General features: G+C 44.6%; 1 protein-coding gene across 4 annotated transcripts in view; it reads left to right on the top strand.

Annotated features, from left to right (window-relative positions):
• Positions 1-19874, top strand: part of SATB1 (SATB homeobox 1) — a 100908-nt gene that overhangs the window by 13171 nt on the left and 67863 nt on the right. Inside the window, exons 1-5 of one of the 4 annotated variants that reach the window (XM_045161880.1) lie at positions 6603-6747; positions 10216-10450; positions 14138-14314; positions 15077-15203; positions 15965-16088. In XM_045161880.1, the coding sequence (XP_045017815.1) occupies positions 10240-10450; positions 14138-14314; positions 15077-15203; positions 15965-16088 (639 nt within the window). In that variant the 5' untranslated portion in view covers positions 6603-6747; positions 10216-10239. Of the gene's footprint in view, positions 1-6602; positions 6748-7347; positions 7490-10215; positions 10451-14137; positions 14315-15076; positions 15204-15964; positions 16089-19874 lie in introns of those variants that run through there. The other 3 variants (XM_045161876.1, XM_045161878.1, XM_045161877.1) reach the window with 3 other exon arrangements.

The raw sequence follows: 19874 nt of genomic DNA, 5'->3' as shown, positions 1-19874 counted from the left end.
GCTCCAACCCTTGGCAATGGGGTGCAGCCTGCGTATCTGGACTGTTGACATACCAAGCGATATTAACATGCAGCAGATTTGAGGAGCCACTGAACTAACGTCTGATCTTATCCTTGGCTTTACTGCCTAAGAGTGCAAGAATCTTTCTAAGATTTTTACCAGCACTCACTCACCAAAACAGTTCTTGGCTGCCTTTCCCTGTTAATTGCCGGCACTGTGAGAGACTCCTGGAATACAGACAGGAGTCCAGCCTCAAGATGTTGACAGATGTGCAGTTGGGAAGGGCAGGCATGCAAATATGAAATGCTATGCTTGGAGGACAGAGTTGGGATGGGGCATCAAGGAGGAAGTGGCTAATAGATGGAGGAAGCTTTGGAAAGAAAAGGTGCAATCAGGCCGCATATCAAAGAATGTAGGGGTTCCCAAGAGAGAAGAGGGAGGCCCTGCTCTCCAGAAGCAATGGGGGAAGAAGACAGTCTGAAACTCTTAACGGATTTGGTGGTGATAGCTATTGATACACAGGCTAATACGGAGGTATGCGGGGGTCTCAACAGCATTGCTCTTGGAACCTGACCCCTACTGAGTTTTGGAGTTGGGTCTAGGCAGAGAGAACCAATTTTGATGGGGTAATTTCCACTGTGCATGTCAATGTTGTGGTCCATACTGATATCTATGGAAGGAGGATATAAAATTTTGTCCAATAAATTCTTGCTTTAAAAAGAGGTAATATTTCTGTTCACTCCACCTCACTTCCACAGTCTCGAAAAGGAACAGTCATTGCAATTAGCGATAGAATTTGGTTGCAAGTGACACTGAGTTTTTGGCTCTCATTTATTTATTCAGAATGTAAACATTGCAAATATTTCAAAGTCCCAGATATCTCACCAGGTTCTAGAAGCCAACTCTAATGGCTGTTCATTTACCTCAGCGCCCTCTCCCCAAACTAGCTTAAAATCAGCCTTTCTTTGCTTCGCTTTAATAGTGACCTTTGTCTATTAAAACCATAATGCAAATTACCAGTGGGTATTTACATTCACCTTAAAGTAATTAGGAAACAACTTTTGATCGCTATCAGTCCGGCTATAACTGAAACCCCACATATTGGGGAAAAAACAAAAGCCGAAAGCCTTAGGCCCATGTTTAGCATTTATTATTTCTCCTTTATCTCTCCTGAAACATATTCAAGCCGTTTGCTTTGATTCTCTGCAGCACACCATTATTTGTTGGTATTTGGATGCCCTCCCGGTTTGAGTAGATATCTACATTAAAGCTTCCAAAAAAGCCATTTCTAGTGGCAGCTCTGCTTTTTTAACGTGGGGGTGGGAGAGGGTGTGGAACGATTCTGTGGTTTTCAGCTTCACCTGCGAGCTGTTGAAATGTTCATGGAAAGCAGCCTTTGGGGGTAAATGCATGTTATTCCAAACGTACTCTGAGACCCTTTCACATACAGACGTGTCTAGAAAGCTGTCTTAAATTTGTGTGCAGCACTGCCCACATCTCGTTCCAGGCAGCTTTACAGATCCACGGGCCCATTCTAAAGTGGAAAAGGACTTCAATTTGGACTTCACTGGGATGTCTGGAAGCTGTCCAGCACCTCTAAGACTCCTCCAGGCAAGGTCCTGGATTTACTGAGTCTTCTATTGTAGAAGTTCTCTAGGTCCGTGCTGCCTGATGGAACTTTCTGCAACGGTGGAAGGGTTCTCTAACCCACACTGTCTCATAGGATAGCCACTCATCACATGGGGCTATTGAACACTTGATGTGTGACTGAGGAACTAAACTGTAAATGTTACGTAATTTCAGTGAATTCACATTTCAACGATACAGCCGCTTTCCCCACTGTTAACTCCACCTCACTTCCACAGTCTCTAAGAGGAACGGTCATTCCAATTAGCCATAGCATTTGGTTGCAAGTGACACTGAGCCTTTGGCTCTCATTTATTTGTTCAGAATGTAAACATTGCAGGGATGCGGTATGAATCCCTGGTCGTAGGGCAGTGAGCAAGACACAGTCTCTGCGCTCATAGGGATGACAGTCTAGCATGGGACACGGAGGCCTGGCGTGCTGCAGTCCACAGGGTCGCAAAGACTGAACTGGACTGATGGAAGATATTTATTAAGCCAGTGATTATCCAGCTTGTTCACTGGTGGTAACTGTGACAAAGGAGAAGTACCAGAGGCTATGAGAGTGTGAACCGGGGACCAGGCCTTCCTGCGTGATTCACCTGGAAGTTTAATCCGAGTCCTGTTGATTCACTAAAGGAGAAAGGCTTGAGGTGGTTTCCCTCCCCAGGTTCAAGGCCGGGTCAGGCTGGCTGCAGGGCCCAGGACTCTGGAGCAGGGCAGTCCCCCTGCGCCTGCCGTGACCTCCAGAGGCGCAGGGTCCCTCTGGCTCAGCTGCACATGCTCACACTGCAGACTCCTGCACTCGATCACACAGATCCCCTCTCAAGCTATGCAGTTGTGATGATGTCAGTCACAGATAAGACTTGAGAAGGAGGGTGTGAATGTTTACAGGATATTGCATTTCCTCTCCAATGTATGTTTTGACAAAGTTGTTTGGGCTGCAGCCCCAGTTTTGTTTTTTTGTTTTTTTTTTTTTTTTAATCCCCCCTTCTCCGCTCTTACAAATTTGTATCTGGTCCATTCAAGAAACGATGTGGAAATCAGTCCTGACATCCCAGACAGACAAAACGAGACACATGACGGCAGAACATATGGCTCAAAGAGGCATCCTTATATGGCCAACACAGACCGTATTCCCAGAAATTCATATATGGAAAACGCCACCTGCAGCTAAAGCCAAAAACAAAGAGTCGACACGACAAAAAGAGCAATATGCCACGTGGAATGTGCTGCTCTAAGATGTGGAGAGATAGCCAACAGTATTTGAATTTAAAAAGATGAAAAAAAAAAAACCTACCGTGTCCTTAGAAAGTGCTATGGTAGTAAACATTGCTTTGCTAACAGAGTCACTGGCGGAGTTGCTGTATCTTAAAAGCGTTCAAATTCTAAATGCTTTCTCTGTTTATTACAAATGTATGTGCTATTCAGAACTCTGAATGTGTTTTAATGCTTCCGGATATCTGCCAGCATATTTATCTTGATATGGGGCCCCCTGAAGCACGCAGTAGTCCTTTTGTTATTGTTTTTTAAAAATCTTGTATCTCTGTTACAATATTTTATCTCCGCTACCTTTGTGTAGCCAGACTGACTTCCTTCTCCTGTGATAAAAAATTGATGCACTGTTTTAACTGTACACCCACATGTTTAATAGCTCATGTATTTGACTTGTAGTATTTCACGTTCCTGAGGTTTTCCATTCTCATAGCTGGATTTATAAAGTTTATCTTAACTTTTTTCAATACTTGGCTTGCACCTTTATTGCCAAATTTAAGATACTTTGTAGAATAAAACTGATGCCCCCCCATCACAATAGTTTATTTTCACATATGTCTAGGAAGGGGGAATTTTCCTTATTGTTTTTATTTTGTTCCTTGTTTTAATCTGGGTTTAGTACTCAGTGGTTTAGTGAGTATTCTGAAAGAGTAAATAATATATAGAAAGTTCACCAGTGCACTATTAGTTGGAGGGCATACCCCTGTGTGCCCTTTTGCTTCTATCTTACACAGTTCTGAAATAAAGAATGTGCTTGAGGGAAATTAATATGCATATATGATTAACAGACTTATAATTGTGTAGTAAAGTTATTATTAGATGCCTTTATCCTCATTTATTCTGTTTTATCATTTTCCGAGGCCATGTCCATCCTTATTACACTTTTTTATGTTTGTGCTTGAGAATTAGCTTGGAATTCCTAGATAAAAGCTGCTACTCAAATTTAAAGATTAATATGTTAACCCCCACATCAATAGGAGGCTAAGGCAATCAGAAAGCTTTCTGTCTTATTTGTGGAAATAATGGGATAATCATCACTTACAGTATTTTATCCCAGTGTGTTTTAATATTGATATATTCAGTAACCTTTTTTAGTCTTCCTTTCTCTTTCTTCAAATTTTGTTTTGCCCAACAACTTTCTTTCTTTCTTTTTAAACACTCCATTTGAGTTCCATTTGCCTGAATGATTCTTTGTAGTACACGATACTTTTCCTCTATTTTGAGATTTTGCTATGCTTGTAAATTTATACACTGTGATACTAGAATGCACAGTCCCTACTGAAAAACCAGGCAGGTTTCAGGGAAACATGTCAGGCATCACCAGTGTGAAGCAACTATTAAAATATACATCTTGGAAATTCCCAATTTAACCCATCACATTGCAAAAATCATTCTCATTATAAAGATGAGTGCTATCCATGTTTTTCTTCTGAATATCAAACATTAAAAAAAAATGTGTAAGTACTTCCATCTACAATAACAACTCTGACAACGTGCTACATGTTTCCTTATTGATTGTATTTCTTATACTTTAATCAAAATACCCTCCTCCATACTTTCCTGCATATCAACTTTTGAAAATACGGTATCATTTGAGCTTTTTCATACAGATTTCCTTATCTTTCTTTTCTTGCTTTTGATACTGTGTTCACCATCTCGTTCTTTAGCTCTGGGTTTGGGTTCATACACCAAGATTCGCTGCTGCCTTCAATAACCTTTCTGGTTTTGTGGGTGAAACGTGGGTGCCCTTAGAGTGATATATTTTCACTGTGTTCCTCCTGAACCTGTCCTCCCCAGGAGGCCATTATTTCCTCTCCTTTATCTTCTGTTTTACCTTCTGTTGGTCTAAGATTTCTAGTGTAGACAGTGTCTGAGAGTGTATTGGTAGCTTTAAAGAGCTTCATTTGCATATTTCCCTCTTATCTCAGTACTTGCGCTAACTTGTTGCTTTTTTATGTGTAACAAAATGTTTATCTCACTGATTTTTCTCTTTTCCCTCCTACTGTATTCTGAAAAAATAATTCGAACATTTTTGTTTCTGTGTAATGATTAACTGCCTTTCAGGGTCTTAAGGCGTTAGCACTCAAACCTAAACGATGAACGCTACATCCCCATTTCGGGCACGGCTGTGATGTTCTTCATTTTTATAGGAACTATATTTAATAGATTATCTAAATAAGAGGATCATACTTGGGTGCTAATGACCATTTATCTACCGGGGTAATTTACCTTAGATTACAGAAGTATTTATTGCTACAACACAGGTATTAACCGCCCCCCACCTCCGCAACGTTACCGTCTTTCACCAGGGGTAAAGGTGGTATGTTTTCCTTTGTAATAACTTTTAACTAGTCAGGTCTCTTTCAAGAAAGTGACCCAAATTTTCTTTAACTCGGCCACCGTGGGCCACGTATTCCCTCCTCCGAGTTCTCCGGCTCAGAAGTGAGGGACGTTGGCATCTACCTGCGCCCAGTACAGAGTGAACGGGTACCGATGAGCTCGGAAAGTGCTCGTCTTTTGGGGCCGCTGGCTCTTCGCTGGGGCTTCCCCCTCCCGTGAGGAGTGATCATATTGCGCAGAGGGTTTCGGGGGTCCCGGCCCTTCCGTTTCTGCCGCCGCCGGCGTGCGCTCCGCGCTCCCCGAGAGCCGGTGCCCCGCCGTCCCCCGGCCCCGTCCCGAAGGGCCCCGGCCTCGGAGCCCCGCGCGGGCCGGTGCGCCCTCGCCCGTCCCCGGGGGCCAGCGCGCCCCGCTCCCGCCGCTCCCCTCTCGGTGTTCCCGCGGGGCGGGGGGCGGCTCGCCTCCCGGCCTCGCCCCCGCCTCCCCCGCTCTCCCCGCCGGCCGCTCCCCGCCTCGCCGCCGCCGCGCACACCTGCCCCCGCGCGCCCCCGGCCCGCGCGCCCCGCCGTTCCGGGCATTGTGTGCCGCCCGCCCGGCCGGCTCCCCGCGCCCGTCCGCCGCGCCGCCGCCCCTCCGCGCTCCCGGTCCTCCAGCCCGGGTTTTAAGCCGCGTCCCTCCCCCGCGCCCCGCGCCCCTCCCCGCGCCCCCGCCCCCGCGCCGCCCGCCCGCTCGCTCCCGCCGCCCGGACGCGGCGCAGCCGGCCCCGCTGGGGAAGGGCCGGGCGGCGGGCGGCCCGGGGGCTGCGAGCGGGGGCCGTGCGTTAAGATGACGAGGACGGGGAAGCGGCAGCCACAGCGGCGGCGGCGGCAGCAGCGGCGGCGGCGCGGCCGGGCGCTCGGGGCCGAGCGGGGCGCGGCGGCGGCGGCGGCCGGGAGGAGCGCGCCCCGCGTTTGATGGGGGCCGCGCCGGTGGCGCGGGGGGCAGCGGAGCGGCCCGGCGCGGGGAGCGGCCCGCGCGCGCACTCGGCGCCGCGCCGCCCGGCGCCCGCCGGCCTCGTCGCCTCCGCCGCGCTCTAGGCGGCGCGGGGCCCAGGCGGCTCGGGGGGCGCCCCGCGCCCCTAGCCCGCGCGCGCCGAAACTCCTGCTCAGTTTTGTGGGGCGTCCGGGCCCCCCGCGCCCCGGGGCCATTGTGGGGCCGGGTGTTTACCTCGGACTCCGGCTGAGCGAGGGCTCCGCGACTTTCGGGGGGCGGCGGGGAGGCGGCGGGGGAGCCCTCCGGCCCCCTCCCCTGGCCTCCCCCCCCACGCCTCACTCTCCCGGCTCCGCAGACGCTCGCGGCCCCGCGTCCATGGGCCGCGGGGGGGTCCTCGGGGCGCTCGTCCGCGAGGGCCGGCTCCAAAGTGGCGCCCCAGTGCCTTGCCGGGGCTTCCTGCGCGCCCTGCGGCCCCCGGCGCCCCCGGCCCCTCGCTAGATGCCCCGCGCGGGGCCCAAGGCTGCGGGAAGAAAGTTGCAGGTCGGTTACTCTCCTGCGCGGTTCTCGGGGAGCGGGCGGGGGGAGGCGAGCCGGCCCCCCAGCCGCGCGCGCGGGGCGGCAGGAGGAGGAGACCACGGGCCACGGCCGGGCGGACTTTCGGCCGGCGCCCCGGAGAGCCCCGGCGGGCGGGGGGCGCTTCTGCAGCCCTCGGCCGCCGAGGTTTGTTTGGGTTTTTTTTTTTTTTCTCCCTTTTTCTTTTTAAGAGAATCCCCGGTGCCCACCTCGCCTCCCCAGCACCGCCGCCGCGTACTGCTCCGAACGGGTTTGGCTTTGTTTTTACGATTTCCCCCCAACGAATCACTTGTCAGATCAATTCTGTCTTCCCCCTCCTCCCTCCTTCCCGCTCTCCCCTCCTCCCCCATCGAAAACCCCGTTCTCCGAGGTTAGACATTTTACAAACCATATATGCTGTTTGTCCAATTGTGATTTCCACCCCCCCCCCCCCCCCTTAACCCCTCTCTCCCATGGCTACTCTTCCAGACGCTTATCTGCCCTCACCCCGCTTAGGGGGGCGAGGGTAAAGGAAGAGAAAATAATACAATTTCAGGGGAAGTCGCCTTCTGGGCTGCTGCTGCTGCTTTTTTTTTTTTTTTTTTTTTTTTAATTAAAAAAAAAAAAAAGGACATAGAAAACATCATTCTTTAACTTCTCTTCGAGAACCCGGGCTGCAAAGGAAATCTCCTTTGTTTTTGTTATTTATATGCTGTCAAGTTTTGAAGTGGTGAGTTTCAGGTCGGTTTTGCTAATTTCACTCAGTAAAACTGCAGCGTTTCTGTTTCTAGATAGTACTTTGCTTCTTTGTCTCTTTAAAAGGTCACAGTGAAAGCTTGGCCTGGATCGTGCCGGCCATATGGAACGGATAAGGGCACAGTCTCTTAAAATGTGATTATGGGGTTGTGTGGGGGCGAAGGAGGCGATTCAGCAGGGAACTCGTTGAAAAGGCTCCCACACTGCAAAAAAATAGGTTCTTGAAACCGGAATTTCGTGCTTTGCTCTTTCTTTTTAAAGGAAATAATTGCTGTGTCTGAGTTCGCTGTTTAATTCGTTAGTGATCATATATGGACTTCGTTTATGGACTGGGAAGTGGGGTTTGGAGAAAGTAGCCTGCTTTCAATGTGCCAGCCAAACATCACAGTGAAATTGGTTTTTAAAATGTGTAACTCATAAGACACTCTCCAGCCTGGCATCTGTTGAGACCTTAGTTTGTTCCCATGCAGTCTGTCCAGCAGGCCCCGCGGAGGTTGCTCTTTGCAAATCCAAACTCAGGTTTGGTGAACTTTAGCCTTGGGCATAGAGTTTAAATGAGTAAATTGGGTGTTTTTATGTGCATGTAATTTTGCTTTATAATGTAAAGCTTTTTACAAGATGACTGAGTGTTTAATAGCTGCTTATAGGTGGGTATTCATTCGAAGGACAATTTTGCATGACCTATATGATGTTTGGATTGTCAATACATTAACTAAATTATCATCTATCACTTCACAGTTTATAATGCTGTTAAGCCTCATGACTACTTAATACGTTTTGTAGCATTAACTTTGATGCTGTTGCCTACTCATCCTCTGTTTTGTTTTTTTTGGTTTTTTTTTGGCACTTAAATTGCTGCACGGGTTAAGTATTTTCTTTTCAAATCATATGCTTTAAAATTCATCTTCTGCTTTAGGGTAAGGCAGCCAATTTCAGGAAAAGTAGTTCTGTATTATAACCCACATGAAGCATTATAAAGAGTGTTTTGAGTAAGTTAATAATCACCACTAATTTTGGCTTTAGACTACAGTTTAATGTAATGGAAAGAGTAATCTTGATAAAAAGTGGTTAAAAGAGGCACATTTATTGTTAATGAACCTCATAACCAAAACCAGATGGGACCGCGATCAATGGTAAACCTTTGGTCTCAGTGTGCCACCGTGGAGCACAAGGATAAATAGCCATTATTTCTCCAACTTCACAGTTCCTCGACTGGCATTCTTGAGGTTGCTTTTAAACTTACAGATTATCATTACTTCCCCCTCCCCATCACCTCTTTCCTTCATTATAATGGACACAGTACCGGTTAAACAGAGGGGAAAGCAATGCTTACAGAAAGGCCCTGCTAATAATATAAGCTCGCTTTCAAATCTGTATCTAAGTAGCTTCTTCATATTTTATATATATGCATATATATATATATAAATGTGCAAGATATGTCAAATTACCAAACAGCTGGAGGAAAGTGATAATTATCATATTCTCTCTGTTTTTTTCTGAGTATGATTCTCTTTCCTTTAGTATTGGTGAACTTAATACTTCAAGCACCATGGAAGTTCCTAAAATAATTCTACTCACCTGTTCTTATCACTGTTAGAACTATTACAGAAGCGATTTTGATAATGTACTAACTGCTTTACTATAAGCAGTATGAAAATTGATGTCCAAAGTATAATGCAACTGAAAAATCACTATCTGTTCATTTTTTTTCTGGAGTTAATTGAAATGTTGACTTCATTGCCTGCTGAGATTATTTTTGAACACTGGTTGTTTTACCAAAATTAACAAGCTTTCTTTCAAAGCAAGTTTAGCACTTCAATCTAATGTGTATGTTACAAAATGTTTTCAAAATTTTGGGTATTTAAATTGTTAACAGCATTCTATTACAAAAGAATACCTAAATATTAACTCTAAGATACATGAGTTGTAATACTTCAGTATCGGGGCTCTTTGAAGAAATCCTCCACTTGTATCCACTTGGTTAGGGATGGAATGATCCAATTGCATGTTTGGGCCAAGACTTGACTGAGTCTTTAAAACAGGTCATGTAACTCTTGATACTTTGACAGTAGAAAACTTTTTCTACCCATTAACCATAAAGCCAATAGAGAGTTTAAAAAGCAGTTGTCTGCTACCTCCTTTGAGGTGGTATATATACATATGAATCTATTTTTCCTTCATGATAATTAAAATGTATGTAAAAATATAAAGACAACAGATCTAACTAATCTCTTGGACTGATAAAATAATCTTTCCATCTTTGACTAAAGTGTCATTATTATGTTCTGTATTAAGTTTCTCATTTTTAACAATTGGGACTACATAAATACGATTTGTTATTTTCCTTTTAGCTACACTTGTAGTAATTCTTGTTCTAAAAATAATCCCCCATCCCCCCCACCCCCCTACACGCATAGTTTTGCTGGTAGGTGACAGATTATCTTTTCGTCGTTCATGTGTGTTGATACAATTTCCACAAATTATTCTGTTAACTTGAATGGAAATATAATGCTGTGATCTAGAAAGTAGAGTAACCTCTGCATTATGTATCTGGTTAAGGAGTCTTACAAATACATTATATTTGTGGAGCGAAATATCCAGGGATAAAACATGTACACGCATTATATATACACAGAGAAGGCGGGGGCGTGCAGAGACCCCCACCCAATTGTAACATGTCTTCTTCTTAAATTCTCACAGGTGATCTTTAGAGAGTAACTGAGTATGGATCATTTGAACGAGACAACTCAGGGGAAAGAACATTCAGAAATGTCTAACAATGTGAGTGATCCGAAGGGTCCACCAGCCAAGATTGCCCGCCTGGAACAGAACGGGAGCCCGCTAGGAAGAGGAAGGCTTGGGAGTACAGGTGCAAAAATGCAGGGAGTGCCTTTGAAACACTCGGGCCATCTGATGAAAAGCAACCTTAGGAAAGGTAAATACTCTCAAGCCAAATCCTGGAAAGCGGCAAGTCCTGTGTCCACCCAGCACCACCTGGTGCGGGGGTGGACAGGCAGCGCCTGGCTTTGTGTGTTCTCCTTGATTCTCTTTTCTGATCTGAAATTAGTCACATTTCTGGTTGCAGCGTCAGGCGTGTCTGAAAGTGTAGGCTTCGTGCCTCAGCAGAGCATCTCCCTGTACTGTAGACTGGAGTCTTTGGACGTTGTGGATGATAAAGACTGAATTAAGTCTAATGGTCTCAGTTATACAAGGCTTCCATTGATATGGTGGTGTTGTAGAAGGGGGTGCAGAAGTGGCTGTTGCTGAAACTAACCCTGCTTGAGAATGAGACCTTGAAATTGTTTGAGGATGGACCTAGCTTTTTTCATGGTATTACTGGTTGTAAGGCAGTTTCACAGATAATGGAAGTCTTCTGTGATATGATGTAAACATTTTGTGATTTTTTTTTTTACGGTTTGTTTTCTTAAGAGCAACTTCATTACTTAGTAGCTAAAAACCTGATAATTCTGGTGTTTCCCTTTTGCTATAATTGGGTGTTTCTGATAAAAGGGCAGATTTAAACAAATTAATAAGGAGGGGATGTGCAACTGTGTCCTCTTTGCCAGTTTTATGTTACATGGATGGAGTTTACCCACTTTGACTGCATTCAGCAGTGTTTTTCTATAAATCAGTGTCTATCCTGGGCATAACGTGTGGGCCTTGGAAGGTCTTTATTTGTCTCTGAATAACTGTGTATGGGATTCAGATTTTCCTTACATTTGCTAAAGCAAAGGATAAAAATGCCATCTTGTAACAACCAAGAATATTAAGTAGATAAAGTTAGCAGGCAGAGGAATTTCATTGTGTTTGATGCATAACATTTATCATACAATCATTTATTTTTTCCTTGGTTTGGCGAAAACAAAGAATATATTGATCCTGAAATGAACAGACACAGCAGTCCGTATTGTTAGATCTTTATCTATTAAAAATGGAAAAACAGCACTTCAGCAAATTCTTTGGCCTCTCCTCATGATTACCCTGTTTATTGATTGTTTGCCAAGAATGTATGCATCTTAAGAAAGCCAGGGTAAGAGCATTAAAAATATAATTTATTATGGCTTTTCAAACAGAGTGCATTAATATTGTACTGTGAAGCGCTGGGGCTCTATAAAAAAGACTTTCTGACGCCTGCAAACATATAAGTTCCATAAATTCCTAAATAGGAGATTTCAGCTGTCTCTGGTATTATGTGATATTTGCACAGCAAACTTTAATGCCAGGACAGTTTTAGACAAGGATTCTACAGACTTCACTGCTCCTTATGGCAGACGTGCTGTTTACACAGGCTCATAAACCTTCAGCAAAAGCTTCTAAGACTGCCTCCAGGTTTAAATCATGCGGTATTTTTAGCAGTCAGCAGTGACCAGCGTACTCCCCTTTCCATACTGGAAGGTTATGAAGTTGCTGGAGTTGGAAGCTTCGCCAAGCACTCACACAAACAATCGGTTCAGAGAAGGCTCCTGTTCAGCCTGACTCGCAGTATCAGGAGGCGCGCCTGACAGTTTGCTGGAAGATTTAAGCAGTCAGATTGAAAATTAAAGTCTACAATTGTCGCCTTATCAGCAGCCACCTTAACGATCTTACAGGGTCCCTCTAAAGTCCAGAGCGACTCTCGTTTATTTCAACAGTTTTAAAAAACCTTCAGTTACCTCCCAGGTCTGAGGAGCAGCAAAGAGCAGCCCAGGTCTGTATCATTCTATAAGAGGAAAAATCAATGCCTATGTTTTTTGTTGTATTAGTAACCCAACTCTTTGAAGACCTCAGGATAGAGGGAGGAGAAACCAAAGAACAATAATGTCACTTCCTGCTCAAGTGCTGCTTTTTATTTTTTTTCCAAGCATTGCATTTGTAGTGACATTTTAAAAACGCACTTTAATTGTAGAAGGTTCTCTGCTTGCTTGAAGCAACAAAGTGCCTCCAGCCTTGTGTTGGTGGTGGTGCTGTTTTATCTGCTTCTTCACGTGCAGCGTTTCTGCTTGACAGGTGCCAGAGAGTGAGTGTGGCTGCGTTGAGAAAGCACACCTTAAGGAAAGGGGTTGGAGGTTTTTGTTTGTTTGTTTAGGAGGTTTTGCCAGAGAACCTTCCAGCCAAGGAAGAAATCACCAGTTTGCATATTGCTGTTTCTGCCGTGGTTTCTCCCAGTCTCCTTCTGATCCCTGACGGGTTCTCTCTCTGGTATAAAAACAGCCGAATGAATGACAAGGATATTGGCAAGCTCCGCAGCTTGTTTTTCATGCCTAGCCTGTTGGGTCCCTCCAAATGAGTTTGTGAGCTTTTCTAAGTAAACCTAAAGGGGTTTATTTGTCAGAACTAGAATCTCTTGTGAACAGTTCACTGAAGCTGTGGTGTAGATGCCCACGTAGAAAACTGTGGCTGCTTTTCCTGCCGGCTTTGTTCAGCAGAAACAAGCAAATAGGGCGTTTTTAAAGGGCATCTCTGGTGTCAGGAGGAAACCCTGGGTTTTTAGCTCTGCTTTGCCGGCCCTGGACACCTTCAGAAGTTGGCTGGCTTCTGTGAATGCAGAGGGCAGAGCCTGGAGAGGCATCAGCGTTCCAGGACTAATTGGGGGTCCTGGGCGCCCTGGTGCAGTGACCTTTGTCATCATTTATGCTAAGGATGGTGCCCTCCTGGCAGAGTGCCACAGTGCACTCTGCTGCATCTGCTTTTAACCCTTTTCCGTTTATCACTGGAAGTCTGACAGTGCGCTGTGTAAACACCTCGAGGACGGCAGCGTTCCGTGATTTCTGTTTCTAGAAGCCTCTTTGCTGACAGTGGTGTGGTGTGGCCTGTGTTTATTAACCATCTGGCTCCTGAGTTATTACCTGGGATTACAGCAAACAGAGAACACATCTCGTCTCTGCAGATTCCTGTGTCCTGAGACACCCTGATGAGGACAGTTTCCTTTGCTCTCATCTTTACCCCATTTGCTAGAGCAGAGATGGTTCGTTTTAAAGACCTGTGGTTACCGTGATGTCCTTTTAGGCAGGTTAAATGAGTAGCCATCAAGGTAAATATTAGTCATCTGCAGTGTGCACATATTGAAATCCTGTGTTATGAACTTCGGTTGGGTTAAGTTTTGTGTTTCTTCTGTGGCCTCAACGTGAAGATCTTAAAGAAGGAGGCGAATGCTCGTAATTTTATAATCAAAGCTAATTCGTTTGGACACAGACAGGGAAAGTTGAATCCTATCAAAAGCATGTAGGAAGCATGAAGATGGGTTCTTTCGAAGCCGAGCTGAGTGAATTACATTTGCACACCAGGTACCACTCACAGCAGATCAGACCAGACACTCACTCCTCTCCTGTCAGCCTTATGATTTGATCAGAAAGGTAATTCTGCATTAATTGGTTTGGGGAAATGCTCTGTTAAAATTAGAGCCCACGTTACCTGAGGGCCAAGTTCATATTCTATTTCAACATTTCTCTTACAACTTAAGAAAAAATAAAAATAAAAGAAGGTGTGTGTTTGTGTGTGTGCCTGGATCTCTGTGCCAGTCTCACATTCTCTCGTGGTGGTGAAGATTTATTTTCATGGCTTCATTTTTTCCCTCCCTCCTCCCCCAGACTGTGTTGCTGCAATTCGTTGGTTTGCGTCTCTTTTTCCTCTGTCTCCTTGATAGGAACCATGCTCCCGGTTTTCTGCGTGGTAGAACATTATGAAAATGCCATTGAATACGATTGCAAGGAGGAGCATGCAGAGTTTGTGTTGGTGAGGAAGGACATGCTTTTCAACCAGCTGATAGAAATGGCCTTGCTGTCTCTGGGTTATTCACATAGCTCTGCTGCCCAGGCCAAAGGTAAATAATGCATCCTCGGGGTTGGGGAAATGACTTGGCATCCTTTGTTTACCTTGCAGAGAAAGCATCTGAATATTCTCATTCAAAGAACTGTAGCCTGTGTGTTACATGGGTTCCTTCTAGACTGTGGCTTTAAAAAATTGGCTTAATTCAGTTTGGTTTAGTTAACACACATTTTGCTCATGTGGAATGTGGAGGTAGGTTTTTTTTTTTAAATTACTTCAGCTGAATCATTAGTATGCTTATTGACCTTAATAATCTGCTCCACTGAGGACCCACAAGGAAGTGAGGAGCGTATCTGAGCAGATGGACTGTTGAGAGTCAATTTGCATTTATGACTGAATATCTAGTTCTGTTTCTTTTATTCTGTTTCTGATGGTTTTATGGGCTGTAAAGTATTTTTCAATGCTGATTCCCATTGCAATCGAGAATCTTATCTAAATCGTAAAGCCATTTAGAACTGGTTCAGCTATGTCTTATTAGAACTTCCTGTAAGTTAGGAAAATGTGGCCTCTGCCTAGGTTTTATTGATGGGGTTTTATTTCCAAAATAATAAACAGCCCCACCGTCGTTTACATAATTTCACAGTTTGGAAAACTAAGCTGTGAATATTTTCATTGACCTGCCTTTTGGAGGGAAGGGAATCATTCAGACAGAAGTAACAATATTGCTTGTGCTGGGGGCAATGAAGAGCAGCCTTGCGCTGGGTAGGTTATCCGAAGGGTCAGACATGCAGTGACGCGCGCTCTTTATCTGGAATAGGGCTGATCCAGGTCGGGAAGTGGAATCCGGTCCCACTGTCTTACGTGACAGATGCCCCCGATGCTACAGTAGCAGACATGCTTCAAGATGTGTATCATGTGGTCACATTGAAAATTCAGTTACACAGGTGAGTCAGGAAAGCAGTTCCAGGGCAGAACGTTCTACTCACCTGATCCTTTGAAACAAAGTATCTCTGGCCAGCCTTCGGTTGTGATTTGCCTTGCATTTCAAGAGCGGCTAACCCCAATCGCTTTTGTCACCTCAGCCTTTCTCCTTTATCTTCCTAATTTGCGCCTATCGTTTAGAAGCAGTGTTCCCCCCAAACGCATCTACTTGTGCAGGTTATCGAAAGACAAGACTTTTTCTATGTAATCAATTAAATGATGCATTGCAAGAAGGCATTTTACATAAAGTTTACTTAAGAGAAAAATATTTTTGCATATCATGAACAGTGCCATCTGTGTACACTTTGTGAAAGAATGCCTTATTCACTATTGCCGAGCTCTTATTTATTTATATAATTTTTTTTAACCATTTTAATTCGTACGAGCGGAGTCCTGAAGGGAAAACGGTTCCCACGTTCGTGCTTTTCACAATGGCTCTTGAGAAAGCAGTATACCTTAAATTGTCTTCCCGAGCGCATCAGAGCAGGAAGGTAGAAGTAACATGGAAAAATAGCCACCACAGGCAGCTGATGTATAATTCATGCATCGATACAGCAGATGTGTTGTATAAAGTAATTAACTAATCGGAACAATCAGGAGACCGAGAGCAATCTCCAGATGCATCTGTTTGATGCGCAAAATGAAATCTGTCTGTCTTAAAGGAATGTTCTGCAGCGGGATGCAATCTTGTCATAATCCCCTTTCTAATCTGTGTCTCCAATAGTTGCCCCAAACTGGAAGACCTGCCTCCCGAGCAGTGGTCCCACACCACTGTGAGGAATGCGCTGAAGGACTTGCTGAAGGATATGAACCAGAGCTCCTTGGCGAAGGAGTGCCCCCTCTCACAGGTACTGGGCATTACCGGTCCTAAATGACAAGTCATTGAGGGCAGCCTCGTTGGAGGAGTCGTGGGAAGCCATAGTCTAAAGCAAGTGGTATCGGAAGCAAGAATCTCCCCAAAATGCAAAGTGACTTGACCACTGGTGACTTTCAGAAGTGTGCGCGATTCATCCTGAGCAGTGTGGGAGAGAAAGGGAGGGAAACCCACTCAGCTGACCTTGGTGCCAGCTCATTTGTAGATCCCTCCTCTGAGTGCTCTGAGATTGGCCGCCTTGTTGTCCTGAGGGCCCGTGTTTAAGGGAATAAAGGTGGTGTACCTTCCTGGAACCCCTAGATGCCAGGAAGCGCCTTGGAAGTGTTACTTTGCAGAACGTCACCGTGCTCCCTGAGTAAAGGAACAGAATAGCTTCTAGGTACTTTCTTCATTACCACACAAAGGAAAAAGAAGAAGAAGAAATAGAATTTAGAAAAAAAAGTACAGAGAAAACAAATCTCTTCCCTCTAATTGAAGGTTAGATAGTTGTTATTCATCAGGATTCTGTCACCTGTTTTAGGCATTGGTTCAACCCCCCCCCCCCTTTTTTTTTCTTTTGTGGGGTCATATGTTTTCCTCTGAGATGCCTGTCATACTGTCAGGGGTTTTTGAAACGAGACGGAGATTTATTATTATTGTAGGATGAATTTTGGTGGAGGGGCAATAAGAATTCTGGTGGGAGACTCCCTCAGTTTCTAGATGTAAAGCTGAGCATCGCTTTTGATGCTGTGCAGTTGATTTTAAATTGAAAAGAAAAGGGTGCTGTGAGCCCGCCCTAGCGCTGCTTGTGGGGTCCTGAGGTCACTGTGCCCTCATGCCTTCTCTCTCCGGGGGCCCCGCCCCTGAAGGTCATGCCACTGGAGAGTATACTTGAGATGCTGGTCTAACTAGATTTTTACTAAATTTTTGCTAACGTTTTTCTTTCAATGCAAGGTTAGTATGTAAGCCTGAGTGCCACGTCTGTCAGGTATTTGAACGTGAATTGTGTGACTGCTGTAAATATTTCTGCAGTAGGGAATTTCTCCAAGTGTGTTTCCGACGTGATGGCCATGAAGACACGTGGGTACCTTTGGAAGGAAGCTTGTGGGCGTCCGTGCTCTTCTTTCATGAAAACTCTGTGCATTTCAGGTTTACTGCATTACCATCCATCAGCTTTACTTTGATATTTGTTAGCAATTATAGGAATGAAGCAAATGAATTAAGCTTATAATAAATGATGGCTTTTTATATTCTTTTAAAGTAAGTTGTAGCCACAGGTGAAATATTCTCTGGTGTTAAGTCCATTTCTTGAAAATCAAAGTCTTTTTGACACTTTAGCGGATCCCCTCCTATCCTCCATCTCACTCTTTGAGTAGAGAGGATGTGAATTTATAACCATCGAGTAAAAATAATTTAAATTAATTAAACACAGTTACATCAATAGGATGATATAATGAAGCAGGTGACTCTTACCTCTGGGACTTTGGGTTTTGCAGACAACTCCAGATAATCTGTCAGTTGGTCTCTAGGATTTGAAATTTGAAATGCCCTAGAAATAAAGGTTTTAACTCAGCATTAAAATAAGTATAAAGACCCAGCATATGAATCTCACGTATCTTCACGTTAGTAAATGTCCTGTTGATTTGGGAAGTGAATTTGGGCAAAGGTTCAAGGCATTTCCTGTGAGCTGGAGAAGAGGATGCTAGCTTGAGTGTTTATTGATACAGGCGGTGAGAACTAATGGTTACATGCCAGCAACATTCAACCAATAAACTCCACCTTCACTGTAGCTTACAAATACAACTGTGAGTTTACTTAATGTTATCATGGGTAATTAATTGAGTAAAACAATTATAGCATTAAACAGAATGACAAAATAAAATTCAGGACTGGATTTTGGAGTCAGATGGGGATGAATTTCTGTAAAGAGGCCTCAAGTGGAACGCGTGGGCCTATATGGCTGGGGACCCCGCTGCCATCCTTCAGAGGCGAGACCAGGCTGTAACGCCAACATCAGTTGTAATTACAGTCTTCCTTTCTTTTGCAAAACAATTTGGAAAGAAAGATGTACGTCATTCAGCAGTGGCAGCAAATATTTGAAATTAATATTATTATGAAAAAGGGCAACTTGTGCTCTAAATGAGGGAGTTATTTTCTGTTCCGCTGCAACATCTTCTATTTCTTTCTCCACATTGAATTTATGAATCTGATACTCAATTCAGAATGTTTTAATTATGAACTATTTTCCATTTGCTTCTTTATTTTCTCTTGTGTCTGGAGCTGTTCGTTAGAGGAAGCACAGGCATCTGAGACCTCAGCCCCAAATGCGTGCCGCACGGGGTGAAGCTGCTGTTTCCTCCCCGGTGCGATGCGGAGCTGAAGATGCAGCGCTGAAGGAGGCCTAGCAGATAAGTGCTGCCTCAGTCTTGTTCAGAAGGGCGCCTAGCAGCAAGAAAGGCTCGCGCCCAAGACTTTCTCCCTCTCTGTGGAGTTTTGATTCATTCCCGTGAGAACTCTGAGCCTGTCAGGCAGCATGCACATTTTGCTGTGTATTAATGCTTTGGTTTTGCTTGATATGGTTGAAGTCTTAGAAACGGCTGGTGGGCGCCTTAGCGATGCACTGAGCGGCATGCCCACTCTGTGGCCAGTGGATCCCATTCCCGAGTAGAGATGGGAGGGGAGGCGAGGGCAGCCCGCAGTCTGCCCCAGCCCCCAGGAGGACCATCCCATGCTTGACAAGGGCAAGCCCAGTTTGCACTCAGAATCTCAGAACTGGGATGTGTTATCCTTCGCAGACTCCTCTTCAGAGCCAGTGTCCCTAGACATGAAAGTCAACATGCTGGCTGGTGACTGACCCAGAAGTCCTTTCTCAATGCTGAGTTTTAAAGTGTTGACTTTAAAATGGACGCATAGCTTTGGCTGCAGTAATGTCTCGGATAATCTCTGCAAAGGTTTCTCTAGCTGTAGAAATTCCATAAGTGTGTATGTGGTTTGATTCATAGCTCAGACCTTCGTTTCTGTGGCTGCTTTTTCTCATCTGCCCAGATAGATTGACATCCATTTATTACGTTTTTTGTACCATGTGATTACTTTTGTAAACTGTTCTAAGGCGTAAGAAACCATCAGCTCAGAGCTCTGAGATGGGGCATTGTTGTTACACTTGCTTTTTACAGTGGAGGTGTTGAGATAAGCTGGGTTTTGTATTCAGACCCGCAAGTAGGGAGGAGAGATTGAAGTCTGACTTGGGGGGACAAGAACGTTTAAGGTCACAGGAACTCAGAGACCATGTGTTTGGAAGGTATCAATAAATTGGGATTTGAAAAAAGTAAATTTTTGATTTACAACAAAACATTTCATCTTGATTTTAGTTTTCCCTGAAGTTTTGAAAGTTGAACTTGAGCACTAGGTAAATGCACATACATTGATACAAGGATAGATTCATTTTGTTAAAAGTGTCATGAGTCAAAGTTCCATTATTACTTCTGCCAGCCTAGTGTCTTCCTTCTAAAAATGTTTCGGTCAGATGTTCCTGACCTAAACCTGGTGCATGTGCATTTTCACCACCCACTTGCCCCTGTCATATTTTTAAGGGGCTGGTCCTTTCTGTTTCATTTCTCACCTGGGAAGAGGAGCTCCAAGCCCGAGTTCTCCATAAAGTGAGAATTGTCATTTTTGTTTTCAAGCAACAACAGATACATAAAATGAATTTAAATTTGAATGTTCCATTTAGATGTAATATGGGGAAAAACGATTTTTTAGTTTTCCTTTTCCTGACAGCATC

The sequence above is a fragment of the Bubalus bubalis genome, chromosome 1 (genome assembly GCF_019923935.1).
Source record: "Bubalus bubalis isolate 160015118507 breed Murrah chromosome 1, NDDB_SH_1, whole genome shotgun sequence".
In the NCBI taxonomy this organism is placed as follows: Eukaryota; Metazoa; Chordata; class Mammalia; order Artiodactyla; family Bovidae; genus Bubalus; species Bubalus bubalis.
Note: the sequence above shows the minus strand (reverse complement) of the source record. Positions and strands in the feature narration are given on the sequence as shown.